The 24899-nt window shown below is 32.8% G+C and overlaps 2 protein-coding genes across 8 annotated transcripts in view; one reads left to right on the forward strand and one right to left on the reverse strand.

The window, feature by feature from the left end:
• The window catches only part of LOC119599870 (tubulin polyglutamylase TTLL5), a 214203-nt gene that overhangs the window by 39451 nt on the left and 149853 nt on the right, over positions 1-24899 (forward strand). The gene's annotated exons all lie outside the window — the stretch shown is intronic.
• LOC119599867 lies at positions 4339-24379 on the reverse strand. Its single transcript, XM_037949778.1, has 3 exons — positions 23778-24379; positions 4625-4839; positions 4339-4412 (listed from the first exon to the last, which is right to left on the reverse strand). Exons 1-3 carry the CDS (start codon positions 24377-24379, stop codon positions 4339-4341), a joined length of 891 nt encoding a protein of 296 aa, XP_037805706.1.

Here is a 24899-nt window from a genome sequence, read left to right on the forward strand (position 1 = left end):
GTAATTTTTAGCTCATACAGAAAAATATTTTAAAAATTCCATTTTAGAATTTTTTAGAATTATTTGAAATTTATATGTCCGGTATAATACAATAAAAGTCGTTTTGCGGACCAGAAACACACTAACAAAAATTTTAATTATTTTTCCCTCAATAACCTCATTATTACGGAATTTTTGACACCCAATTGGAAAAGATTGCAGAATTTTTTTTAACATATTGTACAGAGATCAAGATCACAGGTAGAGAACTGAGGACTAGGGTTAGTACTGTCCTGATAATAAAAGGCTATTTTTTAAGTCAATTCGGTAAAAAAACATCCCGCACCGAACGCAATTTCTAAAATGCTTTTGTTCGTTATTTTTACTAAAATTATTTTAATAATTGTCATATAAACGTGTACTATTTGTCATAACAGGGGTTTGAAGAAGAATGTTCTCTTTAAGATAGTGTAATACAAATGAAAAAATGTTGGAAAAAAACATTTATTTTTCTCGAGTAGTAATATTTATACAAAACTTTATCGCCTTTGGTGCAGGAACTTTTTTACCATCGCGAAAAAATATCATATTCCTTAACAACTATTCACGCCCTACAAGGTCTTGCTATGATATTTTTGATATTTGCAAAAATTAAAAAAAGTCGTAACCCTACTGAGGACCTTTTCAAAAAAATGTTTTTATTTTTCTCGTATTTACTACATTGAAACGCATCGCTTTAGAGGTATTCCTCCTAAAAAGTGGTCCACGGGACACAATATACTGCATTTAAACACTTTAAAAAACAGATTCATTTAATAGTAAAAAATATTTGGTGTGATCGGACTAAACTGATCTAAATTGTAAGTATTCATACAAGTTTAAGAAGGCATTTTCCAAAAGAATATCCATTATCCATTGATTTAAAAGGTTTAGAATATTCTTTAATCATATCCCAGATAGCTCATCCAGACAAAATAGAGCAGCAAGGCCGAAACAATGTTCTCTGCTTTCATTGAATGATGAGCAATAGCAGAAAAGGTGAGGTATAGTTTCCTCTTCCTCCTCATTATTACAACTCCTGCAGTAGTCGTTATATTCGACACCCATTCTTCTGGTGTGATTACCAATAATACAGTGTCCCGTTATGACCGATACCAGCATTCTTATCTGTTCCCTGCGAAAGTTTGCCATGGGAGCATCGTATAGAGGCCAAAGTGACCTCGAAGTGAGACAGGTGGATCCACTGAACCAACTGATTTGAGCCATTTCATATAGTTCAGTTTGAACCAGTTTGTAAGGGAAATACCATTAAATGCGTCGATTTCATCTTCCCTTCTCATGCACCATTCCTGGCAAGTTCGTCAGCTATACAATTACTATGTCCAGGGACCCATATTAGCGTTATCCTAGAATGTCTCGCTATCTCATTCAGAGATACCCTGCATTCTTCGGTTAACCTAGATGTCGTAAAGACACCCGGTAGATTTCTGATCGCAGTCCGTATATATACATACAGTATTGTTCGAAACCTAAGCAACTTTTTTTTGGCATTGTATACAAAGTGCTATATTTTCTATTTTAATTGATTTATTCCAAATTATATAATTGATAATAATAACATTATGTGTCTACATCAGTGTTGCCCATACACACACTGTTACACATTCATTTGTATTGGTAAAGCAGCAGAGAACAAAATGTAACCCAAAATAAAACTGCACTAATAAAATGACTGCATACTAAAAAGTATATTCTAACTGTCAAATTGATATTATGGATTTTGGCAGACAGCGTACATTAAAGTTCATATATAAAAAACTATCAGCTGTGCTCTCTCATTCACCTAAATAAATTCGGCTTTCTCAAAATTTTGTTGTTGTATTTCTGTGTAGATTTTAAAAAAGTTGCGTACAGATCTTACTTCGACAAATGCTGATCAGCAACTGAGTTGATTTTGTTTTGCAAGTTGAGAGATAATCAACTATCACATGCTCAAATAAGAAAATACACAAGTAAGCTTATAGTGTAGGTGAGTCAACGCAACGTCAGCAGAATATTCTTGCCTTATCTCGCGTGATAGGGAATAGTGATTTTGGGCACCATTGGTCTACATTATAATAACAGCAACAACAAAAGTTTATTTCCATTTCGCTGTGAGTTACAAGAAAATAATAACTGAATTAACTCCATAAATAGCTGTTCGAAACTTAAGCAACTTTTTGATCTTCTTATGAAAATCTTTGGTTCTTTTGAGTTCCAAACACCTTTATGGAATAGATTAGTTACTAGTGTAGTTCGTAATGAATGCCAAGCGGATTTTAAGCCATTCGCAAGCTGCAATGTTTTCTAAAACTGCGAGTTTCGACCCAGCGCTTCAGAATGCCGAACAGCATCTCTAAGGGACTTGAGTCGCGAGAATTTGATGGACAATCAAATAATTTGGGTCCCATTACTGGATAACTACTCTTAGATCAACTTTGCCAAAGGTTTTGGTTCATTATCATGCTGAAAATCGCAATAAAGTAAGTTGTTCTGTTCGTTGTTCTCAATCATATAATTCATTTGTTGGCGAAAAATGTCCCAAGAAGAAAAACAATCCAACTCTGTTTGTTTTTCAACATCAGGACTAACCCTTCTCTACAAAAAACATGTCCATACCCTTAAATTTTTGCTCTCCATTCATTATTGGGCCTTCACTAAAAGGATATGTTATAATATTTCCTTCAGCCTTTGAGCCTCACATACTCTGTCTGAATTTAAGAAGGAAATGTGGACCCGTTTATAAATAAAACTGTTTTTTATTAGTCTTGCGTAATCTATTTCAATATTCTACCCAAAATTGTACAAAATTTATGAAAAAATCGAATTTCTTTAAGTAAACTCTGTGCCATGTCACTGCGGGATTCATATGCGGTTACATGATCGTACATTAAAGGCTTAAAAAAACATGAAGGTCAAACAATTAAGGTTGTGGGCAAGATTTTTGGTAAGTAGAGTAAGTCCTGCTGTTGAAATACAAATAAAATTGGATTGTTTTACTTTCTGGGACATTTTTGGCCAACAAAATGAACCATAGGATTAAGTACATTGAACATAACAACTTACTTTATTGCGATTTTCAGAATGATAATGAACCAAAACCTTTGGAAAAGTTGATCTAAGAGTAGTTATCGAGTAATGGGACCCAAACTCTTTGATTGTCCATCAAAATCTCCCGACTCAAGTCCCTTAGAGATGCTGTTCGGCATTCTGAAGCGCTGGGTCGAAACTCGCAGTTTTAGAAAACATTGCAGCTTGCGAGTGGCTTAAAATCCGCCTTGGATTCATTACGAACTACACTAGTAACTAATCTATTCCATAAAGATGTTTGGGATTCAAAAGGACCAAATATTTTCATAAGAAGATCAAGAAGTTGCTTAAGTTTCGAACAGCTATTTATGGAGTTAATTCAGTTATTATTTTCTTGTATTTCACAGCCAAATGGAATTAAACTTTTGTTGTTGTTATTATAATGTAGACACATAATATTATTATTATCAATTATATAATTTTGAATAAATCAATTAAAATAGAAAATATAGCACTTTGTATACAATGCCAAAAAAAGTTGCTTAGGTTTCGAACAATACTGTATATCACCCGATATTTGATAAAACCTTAGCCAGTTGGCGACTCGCTTAATAGCAGATATTCTGTCAGTACAACAATTAGGTAGCTTGAAAGAGGATTAGATTCCAAATCTTTCAATGTAAAAGCCACCACCTACTCTTCCACTCCTCTTGGAGTCGTCAGTTTAAACATTTGTTGCACCATTAGTTGAGTGTGACTCGTGTACTGAATTCGAAGTACTTAATTATTCGTGTGTCCTATGCCTTTGCTTCCAGACCACGAACCACATGAGTTAAGTCTGATTGCAGAGTTAAGGGCCAGTTGAATCTCCATCAGGTCAGCTGGTAAACAATTCACAATGGCATTGGGTTCGACATTGTTAAAGGCACCTTCGATGTCTAGGAAGGCAACAAGAGAGTACTCTTTGTGTGCTTGTGAACTTTCTACGTGTCCCACTAGCGAGTGTACAGCCGTTTCCACAGACTTGCATTTGGTATAGGCATGTTGTGATTTAGAGATTAATTACGTGGGGATGGTTAATCTCAGATGTATGTACATCAATGACTCTTTGAAGAGACTTGAGAAAAAAAGACGTAATACTGATTGGTCTATTGTCCTTTGGTTTGGACCACATTACATCTCATCCATATATGAGGGATGTATATCGTAATAAGGAATGTTTTGTAAATCGATAGCAGCCAATTATAATACCATCAGGACCCGGAGATTTCCTCGTTTAATGGAAGGTTTTCAAGCAGTTGTGGTTGCCATACGGAAGGCATCCGTTAGGTTGTGAATTGCTGCGTCAATGTCCTTAATACTTTCTGAAGTAGGGAGATAAATTAGAGACGAGGAAAGCAGGTTATGCTGAACTTCCCAGTTCGTCACAGTCCAGTGCGTGATACATTTGCAGTGCTTAGCACTCACGAGCGTAATATCTAGTACTTCTCTTCTGTTAGATACAATAAAAGTGGGTTCTGAACCCCTATTTACTACTTCAAATTTCTACTAATAATGAAATTGAAGAGTTGCTCACCTCTTGTGTTGGTACCGCTGCTACACCAAATACTGTGATGCGAATTAGCGCCAGCACATATGATAACAGGGATATTGTGCATATTCGCCTTATCAACGAATCTACGGACATTTTTATTGGGAGGACAATCCCCGTGATCGTAGGCCATAAAGCTAGAAACCACCCATGTGGTTGTGCCGCCATGTTCTAGTGCGGGTGCGACCGTATCTTCATCACTGAAATAAGATAAAATGAAGATGTGAAGCGAGCTATATATAGGACCTTACTTTATCTGAACTTTTAACATACAGGATCTTATAGTCCTTATGTTGTAGTCCGCAAACCCGATCCTGATGGATCCAAGGTTCTTGGACCATTATTAACTCCTCCCCTTTCTGCGTCACCCGGAGGAGCAATGAAGCTGATGCTGCCTTAGAGTGGTAGAGATTGATTTGAGTCAATCTCACCATCTCCTGGGGTAACAACATCAACGTTGGCAATCTCCTGGGATAGACCCAGGAGGTTGTCATCGTCGTGCGTGTTTTGGACGTTTCGTCCCTAGCTGCTGGCTTACAGATGCTGCTTCTTCCTCTGAACGCTGCCGTTTAGGCGTTGTCAGCGATTTGGGCCCATTGGAGGGAAGCTGTTTGCTCCGTTGTGAGTTCCCCGGTTGTTTGAACCCGAGCAACTCAATAATCCTATAAGAGGAACTCCTCGTAGTTGCCGCCCGCTTGGTCTGATATAGGATACCGTCACTGAACCTGAAGTACAATTGGTCCAAAGGTATGTACCTCGCCATTTGGTGAGCAACTACGAATAGTTTTGAATTTGTCACATTCAGCCAGCCTGGGTGTGCCAAACTAACCTCCTGCGACGCCGGTAGCTCGCAAACTAGCCTGACCCGGTGTGGCCGCCTGACTAGTCTGGGTAACATTCGCATTCGACTATCCACAGCTCATTACCGACGCTGTGGAAGTAGGGTCCCTGGAGATTATGAAGCCCCTGACCGGGTACGCGGGGCAGGCTTCTTTCTCCATCTCCATTGTTTGTCATAGTAATTTTTAACCTACTGCCAGGTGAAACTGCTGTTCCCACAGGGGAAATAGACGCAGACCACCAGCCGCCCAATATGAAACAGACGCTGGTGGATTCGGACGGACAGTACACATTTAAGTGTATGGTTCAAATAGGAACCAGCCGGACATGCTTTCTAAGTGAGGGGAGAAAGCGTCCGATAGCCGTCCCATAGGGAAACAGACGCTATCCGACAGGGGGAGGGTAATTCTTATTTTCACGCTCAAAGCATACTCGTCTGGAATGGGTGACCCTACCAGGAATAGCCAACTTGTGATCGCCATTCCCTCCAGCATTACTCTACAGATCATTGCGCTTAAGCATCTGCATTACGTCAAGATGACTACCCATCGCAGATGTTCTGAAACATAAAGAAAGACATAACAAATTTTTCTTTTAGAATGTATTAGATAACTAAATGAGCTTCGAAAAACATAAAAAATAACTCACTTTTATATGTTTTTATTTAATACTTTACCAAAATTTAAAAAATGTTTGAGTTTTTGAAGGAAAAAACATATTTTTAAATATTTTAAGAGCCTCAAATTTGATGAATTAAGTGACTTCTTGGAAAAAATTTCATCAGTATATAAAACTTACTGCCTGTTTCACAATATCGAAACAACATTTTCTTTCTTATAAATATATTGGAAACAAAAACAAAATTTTAAACTTATTTGTTGTTTTCAATATATTTGTAAGAAAGAAAATGTTCTTTCGCATTTAGAGAAACCGGCAGTTAATATATTCCCCCAAGAAAATATAAAATTTATATTTCCAATATACAATTATTTTTTGTTTTGGCTATATACATATATAGCTATATGCCTTTTTTGAAATTTTCGAATTAAGGCATAAACAGATATGCAAAATTTTCAAAGTTGTGGTTCGAAATTTAAAAATTTTGTATATTAAAAGACATAGAAAGATATCGAAAAAAAAAAAATAAAAAATAACGCATCTTTTAAAACAAATTTTTGCTACTCCATCAAACTTTGGAAATTTTCATATTTATATTAAAAAATTTGTATAATTTCTAATACAACAAAAAGTAACAATAATGTAATTATTTTTGTTGAAATTCATCCTTATTTCTTAAAAATATTCCATTGTACAGAAAAAAATTTACTTTGGAATAATTACTTAAAAATTAATTTTTGGAAATTTTTTCATACAAGCTTTGAAATGCATTATTCTGTCAAAAATAATTGACTAAAATTTCGTTGACTTTAGCGCCCTCTAACGTCATTAAAAATAGCAAATATAAATTTTATTTTACATATTTAGTTAGCACATTTTATAAGCTTTCCAAAAAAATAACATTCATAAATATCCTCGATACAAAAACAAAAATGAATTTTGCCTATGGGGCAAATCACTGTGCGCCGTGCTTGACGTCTATAACCGTCATTTACGTCAACGTGTTAAGTAAATTTTTTGTAAACATGGTGATAATAAGAGATTAGTGCAGACATAAAATACAAATATTTTTTTTATATAATAATAATTAACTTTTCATTTATATACTAGAAAATTTTAAATTTTCTTTAATGTTGAACCTTGAACTATGAAATTAAATGTGCAGAGTCTTATAGTACAGGGCCAATGTACGCGGCGTGCATTACCAGCTTTAATAAAATTAATTGTTCAATTCACAATCAAGTTGTATATTGTACCTACTAAAGTGTAGTAACAGTGATTGTGAACAGATCTTTGCAGCAAGTCGTAAGTTTATGTTCTCAATGGAAAAAAACAATCAAAACAAATATATGTCAAAAGATAAAAAAATCAAAAAATTTTAATTTAATTAAACATGCGAAATAAACCAAATTAATTTCTTTGAATTTTCAATTCTTTTATTTTCTTTATTCCACATTTTAAACTAATAAATAAACTGTTTTTAATAAAATTTTAGTGTTTTTGTTTTGGTAAACAGCTGTTTGTTTTTGATTTCAGTGTTAACACTTTATGGTTTTTTTATGCTAAAATCGTTTGAATATTTTGTTTATATGTTGAAATAAACAATTGGCAACACTAAACTTTCTTACAACATTCGAAAAACATATGAAAAATTGTCGTAGGAGTTGTATAGAGCTTTTGCATAGAAAATACCAACAACATTGTTATGACTATTGTAGCAGCTGCTGACATACAACGTATACAACGCTACAACATCGATTGTGTATCCCGGTATTTTCGCGAATAAGTTTTAAAGCATTGTGAGAGAATTGAGTTCTCACATGTGTTCTTTGCTAGAAACCATAGTATAAAGAAAACAAGTAAGAAAGTATTGTCGGGCGTGACCGACTATATGATACCCTACACCAGTTATGAATATTAAATGTGATATATTTTTCATAATAAAGCATTTATCTGGAATATTACCTTGATTCCGATTTATTTAAGCAATTTATTGACGAAAAACTAATTTTCTGAAATAGGCTTTATATGGGGGATAGGAGCAAATGTGAACCGATCCCGATAAAATGGGTTGGATAGATTTATATTTATATAATAATTGTCTGTGATAAATTTCATTGCAATAACACCCAGCAAAAAATAATTGATGTCATACTTTACAAACGACATCTTAATCACATCTAAAAATGCGATTGCAACAACATATTCGAAGTACTTCAAATTTTGATGAAATTTACATAAGCGTTTCATTGAAATAATGTGGTTTATTTTTGACATACAAATATCGGATTTTTACAGCTTCTAAAGATAAGATTAGATGTAGTTCAAAGTTGTCAAAAATGAACAACATCCCTCCAATGACACGCTAATGTAAAATTCATAGGTTTTTCACCTGAATTTGAAGCACATCGGGTTACTAGTTGTGATGAAAATTCTACATCTTTTTCCACACTTTTTTTGCTCGGCAGTGTTAATAAGTAAATTGCGGATATTCAAGGATATTCATTTTCTGAAGGGGGGCTTTGTATGGGGGCTAGGGTCAAATGAAGTCCGATCATTTAGAAATTCGGCAAGGTCATTAAGGCTTGCATAAAACTTAGTTGTGCGAACTTTTATCGAGATACATTTATATTATACAGAATTATGAGCTCAAAAGCCCTTTTCGGAGGGTTCAGTTGTATGGGGCTAGGTGAAATAATGGACCGATTTTAACCATATTCAATAGGCTTCGTCCTTGGGTCAAAAGAAACATGTATGCCAAATTTCATCAAATTATCTTGAAAATTGTTAAATCAACTCAGAAAGTGATTCTGAGTCGATCGGTATACTTAAAGGTGGGTGTAGTACTAATATTTTAGTGCGTTACAAACATCAGCACAAACGCATAATACCCTTCCCACTATAGTGGTGTAGTGTATAACAAACAATAAAACACTTTTTGAAGTAAATCCATATGAAGAAATGGGGAACTTATTTGTTAGTAATTTTTATTTAGAATGTGTATTGGTATGGTTCAAAGTCCTTAACTGAGTTTTAATAAGGCGAAAAGTGTTTTTTTGTATTTTGTATATAATGAATATATTTAAATGTTCTTATTAAACGATGAGTTTAGGAGATTCTAAGGGCCAATATTTAGGTGAAAGATTAGCGATTAAATTAAAATTAATCCTTGAAAGATGTTTTTGAGTACTCAATTAGTTAATTTTGTTTGCAAGTTTAAGCGCCCAATGGAGGTGGTTTAAACTTAAGCACGAAATGCAAAAGTGTAAACTGCTGATGCAAAAAAATTAATACAATTTTTATAAATATAAACATTAAAATGTTTTATTTATTGATTAGTATAAATTATGAACACTTCAAAATATATTTTTTTGTTTTTAATTTAAGTTTTCATATTAAATTTACAATTGTCTTGTTCTTTTTTATAAAATATGCATTGTTTTGATAACAAACAGTGACGTTTTCTGTTGTTTTGTATGGCAACACTGCGAAGTTTAATCTTGTACTCAAAAACATCAAAGGGGATTAACATTGGATTACATTTATTTTTAGATTAACTAATCTGATTATTAATTGGCATTTGATTGCCATCTCAAAAACCCGCTCTAAAAGTAATAAGTTATTGTTTTACTGCTGTCAATAATAATGCTTTTTGGCTCGTATCGAGCTTTGTGTTGAGGGAAGCTGGTATTTCTGGTAGTGGGGGACAAACAAAGCCAACTTGACACATCGTAGATGAACCAATGATACGTTGCATCAAAACCCTCAACATACCCATGAAGACAAAATATTTGGTGACTTGAATGGCTGTAGACCCCTTGGGTTGGTTCTATTTGAATACAACAACATCAGCTTGCTGATTTTTACATTCTGCCTTTGAATCCATCCTTTTACAGCGCTGAAAAGAAAAACGCCTTCATAACGTATAATGTACATTATGCAGAATTTGACTTTGTAAAATTTTGACTTCAAGAAGCTATTACTCAGTGACCGGGAAAGTAATTGAACAAAACTTTTTATATATTATTTATTAAGGTGTAATCGATTAGCATTAATGAAATTGTTTTTGCTGTCGTAAGTAGGGAAGTTTTTTGCAAAAAAGGTTACTAAGTCATGGTCAAAAATTAAAATTTTAAAATTTAAACTTAAATATTTATGTTTATATGAAAATAAAATTATTATAATCAGCATAATTTTACTTTACTAAGTCATATACAATAAAAAAAATTTACTTCATCAAAATCGGCCTATATTTGTTAATGTTACAAATATATCACATTCAAATTTATGAATAAAGACACATGACATTTGGAACTAAATTAGTTGTTTAGTTAAATTTTTTTCATAAGATACAAGAATATATATAATTCTAATAATAAAACATTTTTGTCCGATAACTGACATATAATTGGTATACATACCGTAACACCGTTGTACCGTTGTAACACCCGCTTTTTCTTTAATTTTTGTGGTCGAATCCGTTGACTTGGTGGCGTCCACTAATGTTGTTTTCTTATAAAATTGCTAATAACATTCTGAATTCGCCCAATTTTTTCGCCAAATTCCTGTGATCTGGACAGTTTTCAAAAAGGCTTTAATTTGCCATTTTCTTCTTTAGCTAATGGCTAAATAGATACATTGTGGATTTATATTGGAATAATGATAGTGATTGATTTGTTTTTGTTTTTTTCTATAATGACATTAAATATGTGTCTGCGAATATAAATTTTTTCCAATGACTATAGTTCAAACAACCAGGTTTAAAATTTTGGAACAGTGAATATAATTTATTGTTTGATATCATCCTATTACCAATATATTCAAATTTTAGCGAAATGCTAAACACTGTTCTACTGCACGCAGTCAAAGTCTTCATTTCAAAATATTAAAAAAATTTTTTATGTAGAGTCTATATTTTATTATTATTTTTAAACGTTAATTCTGGAAAGTGTATAAATAATTTTCAATAACTGTCAAATGAATAGCACTTAGAAGAGGTGTCAGTAGTTTATACATACATATATATTCTTGTAAATGGTTGGAAATAATATTCCTTCACTTCGAAAAAGACAATATTTAAAATAACCTTGAAAAAATTAAATTTGATTTTAAAATTTAACTTCATTAAGTCTTTTATGAAAATGTTAACGTTTGTTAAATCTGAAATAAGAAGAAATGAATAACCTGAAATGTGAATTAGTTTCACTTTACCCGAAATTGTGCATTTCTGCGCGTTTTGAGTAATTTAATATTTTCTAGGGTGCTACCTTTTAAGCATTTTCAAATTTGATGTGTTTTTGTCATCCTGTTATCCATTATGTTTGCAAGGAATCACTGTATTTAAAGATCCGAATTTTCGTAATTTTTTAGCAACAAAATGGAAAAACTGATTTATTATTTCGGGCAGTAGCAACCGCTGCTTGGAAACAAAGACTCTCACGCTGGAAATTAGTTCTAAAAAACTTGCGATTCCGACAAGTCCTTCCAAAATTAAAAAAGTTGTGTTTTTTATGTATTTTTTGGAAAGAAAATGCAGAATGTTTAATTCAGTGCATAAGGATAAAGATTGGGCTATTGCTGATTTGGTACGCTTGATTTTTTGGCTTTGTCAATAATGGAGTTTGTACTGTTAAGGAGTTTAGGTGGAAGTCTGTCAGGTATTGGTGTAAGATTGGCTTCACAAAGTATATTGTTTATAGGGGTTGTCCTCAATGCGTAGACACAAGCTCTCGCAGCTTGAAGATATACAGGTCTTATGACGTTAATGTTTGATTTGCAGGTGTTGCCGTATATAAATAGCCCATAATCTATTTTGCTTAAAACAAATGCTTTGATGAGATAAGGTCATGTGTTTATGTGAGCTAAGCTTTTCGTTGACAAATCGTCAGTATTGGTTTGACCCACCGACCATTTTTAAAAAAAATTAGTTAGGAGTGGATTGTATATAATTTGGACATCCTCTTTCCGATTCCGAAACCCATTTTTCAATATTTGATACGATTTCCGAGTTATCGGGTATTAACTTTGGTCTATATCCACAATTTTAAGATTAAATAAATATTAGTTGTGTCTTGTTGCTAACGTTCAAAGGCAATTTCATATAAATTTAAAATTTATACACGTTAGGAGTTAACGTGTAAAATTATACAAGTTAATTTTAACTTCGATAAAAGTGATACCAATTCAAAAATAAAAATACAAATATGAATGTGTGGATGTCAAATAATCAAAAATATTTTAAAATAAAATTTAAATTACAAAAAATTAACAAATGAACAAACATTTTTTAAGATATTGTAATTAATTTCAAGATTTAGCTGATTTTTTCTGTGAGGTGATGCCATGTCAGGTAATGTTCATTTTGTTGCTAACTTTGATCGTTAATATTCAAGCAATTGTTTTGCTCCATATGGGCAATTCCATACGATTGTATGTGACATTCGTACGCCTTCAGAGTGGTATAGATTTTGTAAAATTAGGAGTACTTGGAAAACAATTTTGTCATTCTGTTCCATTTAAAGAATACTATATTTGCAAAAGGAATCATCCCACTCGGAACCTTGTTTTCCACAATATGGATTCAAATATGGCGATATCATACGTGACAAAAAACGGAAGTGTTTTTAAAGTACATGTAAATATTTACGAAAAACTGCGAATTCTGTAGGTGTATCTTTTTTGTTTTAATTTCTTACACTATGGAACATATTTTTCATTAGTAATCCATAATTTTTAAATAAAAAAATTAATATAATTTTATAATACAAATTTTAAAATATCGTACGTGACATATCGTATGTGACAGATTTTTCTCCTGATTTTTTTTTTTTTTAGGTTATAAAATATATATTTTGGAAATATACGCATACACACACTTCAACAAATCAAAAGGAGTAGGAAAGTGCAGTCGGACATGGCCGACCTATATACATGTTTAAGCAATTTATAGATAAAAATAAAAAACTGGAGTTATATCGCGACTAGGGTCAAATATGGACCGATCCTCATAAAATTGGGGTGTGATTTTAATTCATATAAAACTTATTTGTGCCAAATTCTATCATAATACTAGTGATTAGAGGTTAGTTACGGACGTTTAAGTGTTTTTCTGAAATTAAACTTTGAATGGAACTAGGCTCAAATGAGGTTCAATCGTTATGAAAATCGGCATAATGGTTTAGGCCTATAAACATTTTAGATCTGCCGATTTTTGAAGGGATAGTATTATAATTAACAGAATTATGAGCTAAAAAGTGATATTTTCGGGTGCGTTTGTATGGCGGCGAGGCGTAAAAATTGACCGATTTCAAAAATTTTCAACAGTCTTTGGTGCTACAAAAGATCATATACCAAATTTTGTTGAATTATCTTCAAAAATGCAGTTGTTATAAGGGTTTTATTTTTTCAGTCGTGGTTTACCTTTTTATGAAATTGCCCATATGGCACAATTTTCATACAAAAATTGAAAACAAATCAATCACTATTGTTTTGCTTCACTGCCATAACAAAAACGTAGATCAAAGCACACATAACAAGGTGTTTTTAAAACTCTTGTTTACATTATTTGTATATGGATTTTGACAGATCTATTACATTGTTATTTTTCAGCATACATAATTTGACTGTTCTTGTTTACATTTAAAATATGTATGTATGTGCTGGTCTGGTAACACCATCTTACAAATTTAGTGAAAATTTTGCACATAAACAACAACAATTCTAAAATAATTTGAGTGCCGAAGTAAAAAATGCAATTTTCATCACCAGCTCCGCTTTTTTCCGAAGAAGTTTTTAATTAAGAGGTATTTAATTGTTTGTCTGACATTTTGTTATAGTTCCATGCCATTAGGATGTTTGATAAAGATTTACTACCTATAAAAACACCATCAGAATGTTCATCCAACATAGCAGATTGCGAATGTATTATGGGATATAGAAATAGGTAACTAATATTTTTAGGTTTTTGGAATACTTATCGAAGGATATTATCCTTTTTAGCTTACTGTGTCATCAAATTCTAAAAAGGAACTTAATTTTCTATGGAAATAACTATTTACTGTAGCTGTGAACTCAAAATTACGCTCTGCATCAAGAAAAATTAAAAAAAAATCTTGGGACACCGGTGTCCCATATACCAATATTCAAACCATTTGGTTGAAACATTTTGGTCACAATATAACGTTTTTATTTCGATTTCATCATTATAATGGCATTTTTAAGCCTATAGTTAAAGTCATTTTTGATGGGGGCTATATATGAGGGGTAGGGTCACTTATGGGCCGATCCTTATACAATTTTGTAGAGTGTTTGTGTATAAAACTAGTTTTTGTTGAATTTCATCGCTATACTGGTATTTCTAAGCCAGGTTTGACTATTTAAACTGTATTCTGGGCGGACACTTATGTATGTATATGGGGCTATGGGTGAAATTGTTGTCCGATACTATCCATTTTCAATACCAAGCAACCTACATCAATAAAAAATATTTGTGAAAAATTTCAGCCTTCTAGCTGTTTTCGTTAGGATCTTTTTCGATGGTGGTCATAAAAAATACTCCATTTGTATGGATATAGACCACTGGCGGCCAAACATGCCCCTGCGGGCATTGTGTTATTCTCACTTATACACATGCAATACGAATGTTCTCAGCAACAAAACAAACTATACACAAAACAAAAACAATTTAATTTAGTTGCTCTCTTTATGAAATGATACACAGAGAATATTTTCAAAAGCCGTTACAAATAAATGTTTGTATAAATACTTTTGATAGATAGATTTATTATGTAAATAATTATTTACAATTATATTTGTATTGTCATTTATTCAAGCAATTAATCGCGAAAATTTTATCGATTAACGGTTAATCATTTGAACACTTATAGACGGACATACATACATATGTACATAAATACATCAACATATGCATTAATACATTCTTACATCAATATATGCATCAATACATCGTTTCGTCAATACAAACATACATCGATGTATACATTCCCTCTGTTGTTCATTTATAATACAAATAATATGAATAACACAAATAAGTACAAACATATAATTTTTTTTCAGTGCAAAGCACACATATTTTCATTTATGTTCTCTTTCATATTTTACACCACAACATATGCATTTTAAAAATTCTCTTTCTGGCCACTAATGATATAGACCCTAAAAAGGTGTCCCATATACCAATATTCAAACCATTTGGTTGAAACATTTTGGTCACTATATAACGTTTTTATTTCGATTTCATCATTATAATGGCATTTTTAAGCCTATAGTTAAAGTCATTTTTGATGGGGGCTATATATGAGGGGTAGGGTAACTTATGGGCCGATCCTCATACAATTTTGTAGAGTGTTTGTGTATAAAACTAGTTTTTGTTGAATTTCATCGCTATACTGGTATTTCTAAGCCAGGTTTGACTATTTAAACTGTATTCTGGGCGGACACTTATGTATGTATATGGGGCTATGGGTGAAATTGTTGTCCGATACTATCTATTTTCAATACCAAGCAACCTACATCAATAAAAAATATTTGTGAAAAATTTCAGCCTTCTAGCTGTTTTCGTTAGGATCTTTTTCGATGGTGGTCATAAAAAAATACTTAATTTGTATGGATTTAGACCATTGGCGGCCAAACATGCCCCTGCGGGCATTGTGTTATTCTCACTTATACACATGCAATACGAATGTTCTCAGCAACAAAACAAACTATACACAAAACAAAAACAATTTAATTTAGTTGCTCTCTTTATGAAATGATACACAGAGAATATTTTCAAAAGCCGTTACAAATAAATGTTTGTATAAATACTTTTGATAGACAGATTTATTATGTAAATAATTATTTACAATTATATTTGTATTGTCATTTATTCAAGCAATTAATCGCCAAAATTTTATCGATTAACGGTTAATCATTTGAACACTTATAGACGGACATACATACATATGTACATAAATACATCAACATATGCATTAATACATTCTTACATCAATATATGCATCAATACATCGTTTCGTCAATACAAACATACATCGATGTATACATTCCCTCTGTTGTTCATTTATAATACAAATAATATGAATAACACAAATAAGTACAAACATATAATTTTTTTTCAGTGCAAAGCACACATATTTTCATTTATGTTCCCTTTCATATTTTACACCACAACATATGCATTTTAAAAATTCTCTTTCTGGCCACTAATGATATAGACCCTAAAAAGGGAAAACAGAAATAAAAAATTTATATAGACCATAATACACGAATTTTTGTTTTTATTAAAATCTTAATAACTTTTTTTCAATTTTACATAACGGTGTGTAAATCTATAATTTTGTTCAAAATATATGTCGAAATCAAATGTGAAAATTTAAAAAAAAATCTATCACGTAAATTTTGAGAAAAGTTTATCTAAACCTTCTTATTCGTTTTTCTCAATAACAAGTGTTTGGCGTATGGGTCAAACCAATAATATACTGACGAAATATCACAGTGAGACAAAATAAACGAAAATTGAAATACCTGGGAAGTGATACTATTTTTCTGAAAGGTGGATCCGAGTAGAACAAGAAAATGTTTTTGAAATTTGCCAAACAGCTCCAAAATCTTGAATTACGGGTAAAAACCCGGGTTTTCGTACCTTTAAGCTCTTATAAGTCAGTAATTTAGTTGAATCTGAACCGATTTTAAGTTTCTCCACGGATTTAGAAAGCAGAAGCTGAGGCCTTTATATAAGGAACCTGGAGAGATATGTGTAAGTTTCACCAGCAAACACATTTTTTATTTTAGTTTTGCACCGTTGTCCAAGTTTGGATATGTTTTTTGAAAGTATTTTATATAGGAACAGTACCATTTATTAACTGATTAGAAAACCATGTTAAGTCACGAATAAAACGCAACTTTGTTTTAAAAGTTCCGTTAGCAATTGACCTGACCGTGGCTTCCGGTAGGTTAGTGGTTAGTGTTCTAGTCAGGTAGACCGGAGGTGATGGGTTCGATTCCCACCTGAGACACTGGTTAAGCAGCGCACAACAGGCCCGATAGAGGCTTAGGTGTATTTCTTCGGATTTGATGTATATATGTACATCCTCCTTTCAAACTAACTAATTAAATAACTAGCAATTGACCACGTTATTGATCTTTTTCTTAATACAAAATTTTTCCAAAACTGATTTTCCGAAAGATGCTTTATATGGCTTTATATAAAAGTTATTTATGCTTAATTTCATATTGATATTGATGTAATTAAGAAAATTATGGAATTAAAGTCGTTTGCTTAAGGATGATTTGCATGGGGCAAATAAGGTCCGACCAATACAAAAATTGGTAAATGAGTTTGCTGTAATCCTTAGTCATACCGCTGATTCTTTAGACAATACGGTCTTATTTGACTCTAGTCTCCAGACAAACCCTCCTTCCGAAAATTACTTAAATTCCATAATTCTCCTCTTAATATTAATATCACGATGAAATTCAGAATAAATAACTTTTATATAAACATAAATCCTTCCACCAAATTTTTCGAGAATCGGCCCGTATTTAACCTTATCCCCCAATAAAGCATCCTTCAGAAATAAGTTTTTGAACAATTTTGTATTAAGAAAAATACCAATAACGTCGTCAATTGCTAACGGAAAAACAAAGTTGCGTTTTACTCATGAATAAACATGGGTTTATAATCATTTAATAAATGGTACAATTCTTATATAAAATAATTTCATAAAACATCTCAAAACTTGGACAACGGTGCAAAACTAAAATAAAAAATATGTTTGATGGTGAAACTCACAAATATCTCTCCAGGTTACTTAAACGTTATGTATGACATTATAAAGGCCTCAGCTTCTGCTTTCTAAATCCGTGGAGAAGCTTAAAATCGGTTCAGATTCAACTAAGTTACTGACTTATAAGTTCTTAAAGGTACGAAAAACCGGTTTTTATCCGTAACTCAAAATTTTGGAGGTGTTTGGCAAATTTCAAAAACATATTCTTGTTCTACTCGGATCCACCTTTCAGAAAAATAGTGTCACTTCCCAGGTATTTATTTTTGTCGCATAGTGTATCTTATAATGTTAACTCTCGACATCAATGCATTTTTAATATGAATTAAATGTTCTTTCCAATTATATTTATGTGAAAAAATCAAACCCAAATTTCTAAGTTGCTTTGCGTTTTGTATGATGGTACCATCGGATTGTATAATATGTGTTTCGGAATCTGCATATATGAAACTTTTTTCCAGAATATTTTTTTGTATCACTGTTGTTGCTTTTTCTGCAAAGAATATATAAATCATTTGCCATAAACCAAGATAACCTGGTTGCTACTATTTGTTCGATTATTTTAGAGAGACATGACAGTAAAGAGATTGGACCGTAATCACTAGTTGAGGAAGATTTTTTAACTTTAGAAATAGGAACTATAATTGCCAGTTTCCAGGAATGTGGAAAATGGCCGCTCAGTAACATTGTATTATACGTATATAGCAATTTTTCTTTACTTGCATGTGAGAGATTTTGAACCATTTGATTGGAGATGCGGTCGATTCCAGGGGTAGTACCTTTAACTTTACTTAGGCAGCTGTTAAGTTCAATCATGGTAATAGTATCTTCAAGTAAACGGGCTGATTTGTGTAATTTGGTAATATATTGAGTGAATTTCTGGATGAATTAAAAAGTAAAACAAAGTTATATATGCCCTCTATCACCACTGATGATGATGGAGGGTATAAAAAATTGCATCAGATGAGTTTTCGGACCAAACGTTGCCAAAATGGTTTGCTATTTTGAGTGGGTCGATTATTGTTTCAGTTTGTGTGTCTATTGCACTTATGCTAGTGGATGGTCCTTTGCGAGAAATTCTATTTATTTTGTTCCATATTATTGAAGTTGATGTACTTTTATTTATTGATTTAGTGAAATTTTATACTTTTTGAACAAGACCAGATTTTCATGTGTTGGATTTGATTTAAATTTTTGCCATTTTTTCATTTTTTGTTTTCGTAAATCCGCTAGTGTCTGGTTCTTCCAGGGGACATTACTTCGTTGTGATTTAAAGTTACTGCATATTTGTGGGATGTGGATGTTAGCTGCTGTGCGTATAGATCTGGTTATTATGGCTGCATTCCTGTCGTTGGATGAGTTTAGTTTGCGTTTATAGTTTTCTCAATCTGCCAGGTGGATTAAATATTTGTTGGTTTTTATTGTAGTGATTTCTTCGATCAATTTTACATATATTCTGATTGGGAAGTGGTCGCTGCCATGTAAGTCTCTGATGATGTTAATGGTAGTAGGTTTATCGAACAGAATGAAACATCTATGTTTGTAAAAGTGTTATGTGTGGCCACCATTTTGTAATATGTTTTCCAGTAGATACCCTCTGTGGTTATTTGTTGTAGATCCCCATATTGTGTTCCAGGCATTGAAATCCCCTGGAGTGTTGAAAGAGTTTATTACGTTACTTATGTCTCGAATTAATATATTTTGATTAAGTAGAATATAAAAAGATAAAATAGTGAATTGTATGTTAAGGTTAATCTCTACCGCAACAATTTGGTAATCAGAATTGACAGAAATTAATTTGTGTGGATTTAATAAAAACTCCAGCTGCTTGTTTAGATATGGTATTATTAACAGAATTCACAAAATAACCATTATAGTTTTTTGCTGGAATTGGATCTATATCCTTAATAAGTAATTGGAGATTGTGATAATTATTTATAAAGCCGTTGATATTTCATTCCATAAGAACGAAGTCCATTTGTGATATTTCTTGAAAGTGAAAAAACTTGTTTTGGAATGCCATCAAGGATATTTATTTATAAACATTTTATATATTTTTTATATATTTAAATATATTTCATAAAATTAAGAATTAGAGATCCATCGTTTCCTCTAGGAGAGTTTTCTCGACGAGGGTTGGTACAAAGTAATCATTATTACTGATAAGAGATTGTGTTATACGAGAAAAAGCCCAGTAAACAATTTTTTCAGACATGTCTGATGTCAAAAATTTTTTGAAATAATTCTTATACTTTATCAGAATTTTTAACGAATTTCCTTTAGGCATTTTACAGAATAATCGGCAAACTGTTTGTTAGACTTTCTGCACATTTTCTGAAGTATTAAACGATTAACATCAGACTTGTCATTATCGAAAGGGAATTTCAGTATTACGACAATTATGAGACTAGTCTGCACATTGGCGAAGGACAATTTGTTTTTTTATTCCTATATTATTTTTTAGACATAAAGGATAATAGTCTACATTTTCTGAAGTAAAATATAAAATGGCTTAAGAATTATATCCGATAAATCTTCAAGATTATTGTTTAAATTTCTTTAAACTTTGTTAATACACAAAAATTAGCAAAAAATTACATCATTTATTATGGTTTAATTTTATAATTTTAAATATACATATGTATAAATTGAACTCTATTTTCGTATATAATATGTAAGTAGTATGGTTTAATTTTATTAATTTTAAAAATAATCTATAAGTTTCTATTATTTATTTATGCACCCTTAAGAAGTCATGAATAATGGAAGCTTATAAATTATTATTAAAATTAATAAAATTAAACCATAATAAATTATATGTATGAAAATAGTTTTCATCAGACGTTGATCAGAATAGTCAGGCCATTTTCTTATACTTGATCAGACTTTTGTACGAACTGTCGGACATTTTAACAGACATTTATCCGACATCTATTAGACTTTCTTATATTTGATCAGAATTTCGTACGAAATGTCGAATGAATGTCAGACATGGTATCAGACATTTGTTCGACTTCAAACAGATATGTCGAAAATTTCTTCAGAATTTCCCCAGGAATTTACATCAGATTTCGTACCGAATTCTGACCGACAACTCTGCACATTTTTCCGAATTTCCTCAGAAATAGATTTCCGAATTCCGAACAACCTTTCATACGATTTTCGTAACGAATTCTGACGGAATTCGGATACGAAATCGGCAACTTGTGCAGACTGTCTTTACGAATTCGGCAAAAATTGTTTAGTGGGTACATACATAGAATTTGTTTAATTTTACACGTATTTTTATTATTCGGAAAATTACAGCAAATTTTGCTGTATCTTTAAAACGGAAAGTGATATTTTCATAAATTAAGAACTTAAAAAAAATTCAACATTTTGTACACATATAGACATATAGAAAAACTTCGAATTTTGTTTTGAAGGATTTCAGTAATTTTACAACTTTTTTAAAAAAAGTCACGAAATAATTTTTTACAATTTTTTCTTTTGATGAAAATAATACTATACCTAAACAGAATGAATTTACCAAAAAACAATATTTTTCAAAAATTTTTTTCGGTCTGTTTTTCCCTATAACTTTCAAATAATATGCTATAGATTTCTAAATCGAAATTTAAAGCATAAGTTGTAGATATAAATATTTCTTCATATCACTGTATAACTCATTTTAAATACGATTTTAGCAACAATGATACACATATTACGAATGAACATAGCAGAAACTAGCTTGTAGTTTTGTAAAAAACGTGGTTAAAAAATCAAGTTTTTCAAGACACAAGTTTTAATAGCAAAAAATTGAGCAATAAAACCGCAAACTTCTCTTTTGTATTCTAAAGCTGAGAATAAGGCAAACGGTTTTAATCGAGGCTAAACAAATTTCAAATCATAATGTCAGCAGCGGCCAACAGATGGAGTTATTTCAAAATTTAATATTAAAATTATAAATTTTTAATAAAACCGACTTACAAAATAAACTTTAAAATTTGGATAATTCTATATTTCCTTTAATTTAAACAGGGTTTCCAAATACTCCGATTTCCAAAGCATACAATAGTGCTAGCAATCATATCTTGATATACAAAATAAAATTTCAATTTTTCGGAACAAAAAGTGAATTTTTTCCATGATATAGTGTACAGAATATTTTATTATAAAAAATTACATTCAATGAATTTTGTTAATATCATTAAGCCAAATACATATTGAAATTATCTGTATACTTACTTTTGTGACGTAAATTTTGCACCTATTTAACTACGCCTTAAATGAGAACTCAAGTAACCAAAATAACCCGGAAAAAAGTAATGTTTTTAATAAATAAATGTGTTACTTATTTAAATAAAACCAATTGTCAGTATTTCTGTATACTTATTTTTGAGATTAACTGTACGTCCAATCATACAGTGCCTAATCGAGTTCTTATCAAGAGATAAGAGAGTCCTAGTCCTATCTGTTGTCAGAGTGGGCCAGAGCAGTCTCAATATTCTACAAGTGGTGACCACCTGAGTTCCGTCTCACTCAGACCCCATTCATCTATCAGTTTTGATAGGGTCGTCAGGGGAGCGTGAATATCCTTTTGCGCAAGGGTTAAGTCCAGAGACAATCCTTTGGTTGCGCATTCATCAGATATTTCATTTCCCCGGATGCCCTCATGTAATGGAGCCCATATCAACTCAACGTGATGTTGTGTCAGTTGTGCAATTCAGAAGACATTCCGACTTAATGACATTGGAGTTAAGAGCCTTGATTGATGCAAGGCTGTCCTAGTATATATGTATAGTCGAATTTTCGAGATTTAGTTCCCGGATTCTTCTCGCGGCAGTATAGATGGCATATTTCTCTGCCTGAAGTACCGTGCAGGTGTCAGGTAGTCGAAGAGACGGTAGAAGATTTAGATCATCGGAGAAGATTCCCGATCCCGTACCCCTTTCTGTCTTTGAGCCATCATAGGATTACGCCAAGATATTTCGCCTCCCTTGAGGTGTTCGAAATGGTACCATCCAAACGCGGAGGTCTGAATTCTGGAATTTTGTACCTCCTGGTGAAAAGAACCAGTTCAGTTTTGGCCGGGTTGACACGTTTTCCTTGGCCCATGATAGTAGAATGCTGAGGGCTGATTCCAAGAGTTCACTTATTGTGGGAAGAAACTTCCCTTGAATAAGAAGCACGTCAACATATGCGACTACTTTGAAGCCCATTCTACTGAGTCTGAAAAGGATTTTATTTACGACAAGATTCCACAGGAGTGGAGAGATGACACCACCTTGTGGTGTGCCCCTTGTCACAACTTTCCTTGTCTTGCCAATACCCATATTAGAGTAGATGGCCCTACTCTTAAGCATGTTTTCTGTCCAGTTTCTTATCCGCTGATCAACACCTAGGTCACTCAGTGCATCGACTATTGCGGATATGTTCACGTTGTTAAACGCACCCTCAATGTCTAAGAAAGATGCCATAACATATTCTTTTATGTCAATTGCCTTCTCTATAGTTCCGACAACGTCATGTAAGGCTGTCTCGACCGACCTTCTTTTCAGGTATGCGTGTTGTGCTCTACAGAAGTTATCAGGAGAGATGATGTTCCTGACATGGATTTGGTCGACATCCATGTCAGGAACATCATTTGTTTTCAATAAAACGATGACAGACTGATTGGCCTATAGTCTTTGGCGGTATTATGGTTTACTTTTCCCGCTTTGGGGATAAATACCACTGTAACCTCTCTCCATACTTTAGGAAAATATCCTGTTTCCAGGCTGCTCCTAAATATCATAATTAGCCATGGCATGATGGTGGTGATCGATTTTTGGAGTAGTGCTGGGAATATGCCATCTGGCCCTGGGGAATTATAGGGCTTGAAGGATGACACCGCCCACGAAATTTTCTCCATACTAACAATGGAATTGACTAATTCACTTATGTGGATTCGAGAAGCTGCGAGGTGCTCCAAGGTGGAGCTTTGATTTTCATCATCTCTGCAACCCGGAAAGTGTGTCTCCATAAGCAGTTCCAGAGTTCCGGTGCTACTTTCAGCAAAGTTACCATCCGGTTTCATCAGGAATCCAGGCGTACCGGGGTCTTTGGATAGCACCTTGTGTAGACGTGATGCCTCCGTGGTACTCTCCAGCTCCTCACAGAAACGCTTCCAAGATTCCTTCTTAGCCCTTCTGGTTTCCCTCTTGAAAATATTGAAGCTTTGACGATAATCGTCCCAGCTTAACGGGTTCTGATCACTCTTCGCTTTATTAAATAGTTTCCTACATTCTTTCCTTACCTGCATTAGTTTAGGATTCCACCATGGTTGCCGGAATTTCCTAGGTACCTGCCGCATCCTACATGAAGCATAGTAGTCTTCCCTTAAAGTCCTGGGTAGATAATCTACTGAGTCGTCCAAGTCTTGTGTACCATGTAGTCCATCCGTTTCCGGAGGTGGTATGGTATCAATCAGATTACCGAATTTGACCCAGTCGGTTTTCATCGTAAGCTGTATCGTAAAGATTATTCTGTGATGATCGGAGAATGAGCAGCCGAGTGATACTCTCCAATCAAGAATTCTGACTGAGTCAGTGTTCCCTACCAAAGTATTATCAATGACCTGTTCTCTGATCCTATTGAAAAACGTTGGTCTATTACCCCTATTGCAAACACTAGGGTTAGTAGTTAGAAGGTATTGAAGTAAACACTCAGCCCTGTCATTAATATCCACAGTGTATGATGGGCATTAGCATCACATCCCATGACAAGATCATGGCCCCTTGTATTACACCATTCTATTAGTGTGCGTACGGCACGTGAGGGCGGATTGTCTTCGTCGTACGGTAGGTACCAGAGATGGGGGTAGTGCACTAAATTATTAGTTAAATCAATATTTAACTAGCACTAAATATTATTTTAAAAAATATATTTTTCACTAATTTTCAGGAGCTTAGTGGTAGTGAAGCTTATATTTTTAGCACTAATATTTTTTAGTGATAATGTTATTTTTTTAACAATAACTC

This window comes from Lucilia sericata, unplaced genomic scaffold, assembly GCF_015586225.1.
Source record: "Lucilia sericata isolate MDLA Ls3-8-SP2 unplaced genomic scaffold, ASM1558622v1 Contig000094F_arrow, whole genome shotgun sequence".
Lineage (NCBI taxonomy): Eukaryota > Metazoa > Arthropoda > Insecta > Diptera > Calliphoridae > Lucilia > Lucilia sericata.

What these genes read in the sequence shown, in the direction of transcription:
- LOC119599867 (XM_037949778.1), bottom strand. Translation starts at nt 24,379, where the DNA reads ATGAAAACCGACTGGGTCAAATTCGGTAATCTGATTGATACCATACCA. An exon ending in GTTAGTATGGAGAAAATTTC is followed by an intron (nt 4,840 to 23,777) that starts GTGGGCGGTGTC and finishes ATCTTATTTCAG; the next exon opens with TGATGAAGATACGGTCGCAC. An exon ending in CAGCGGTACCAACACAAGAG is followed by an intron (nt 4,413 to 4,624) that starts GTGAGCAACTCT and finishes TCCCTACTTCAG; the next exon opens with AAAGTATTAAGGACATTGAC.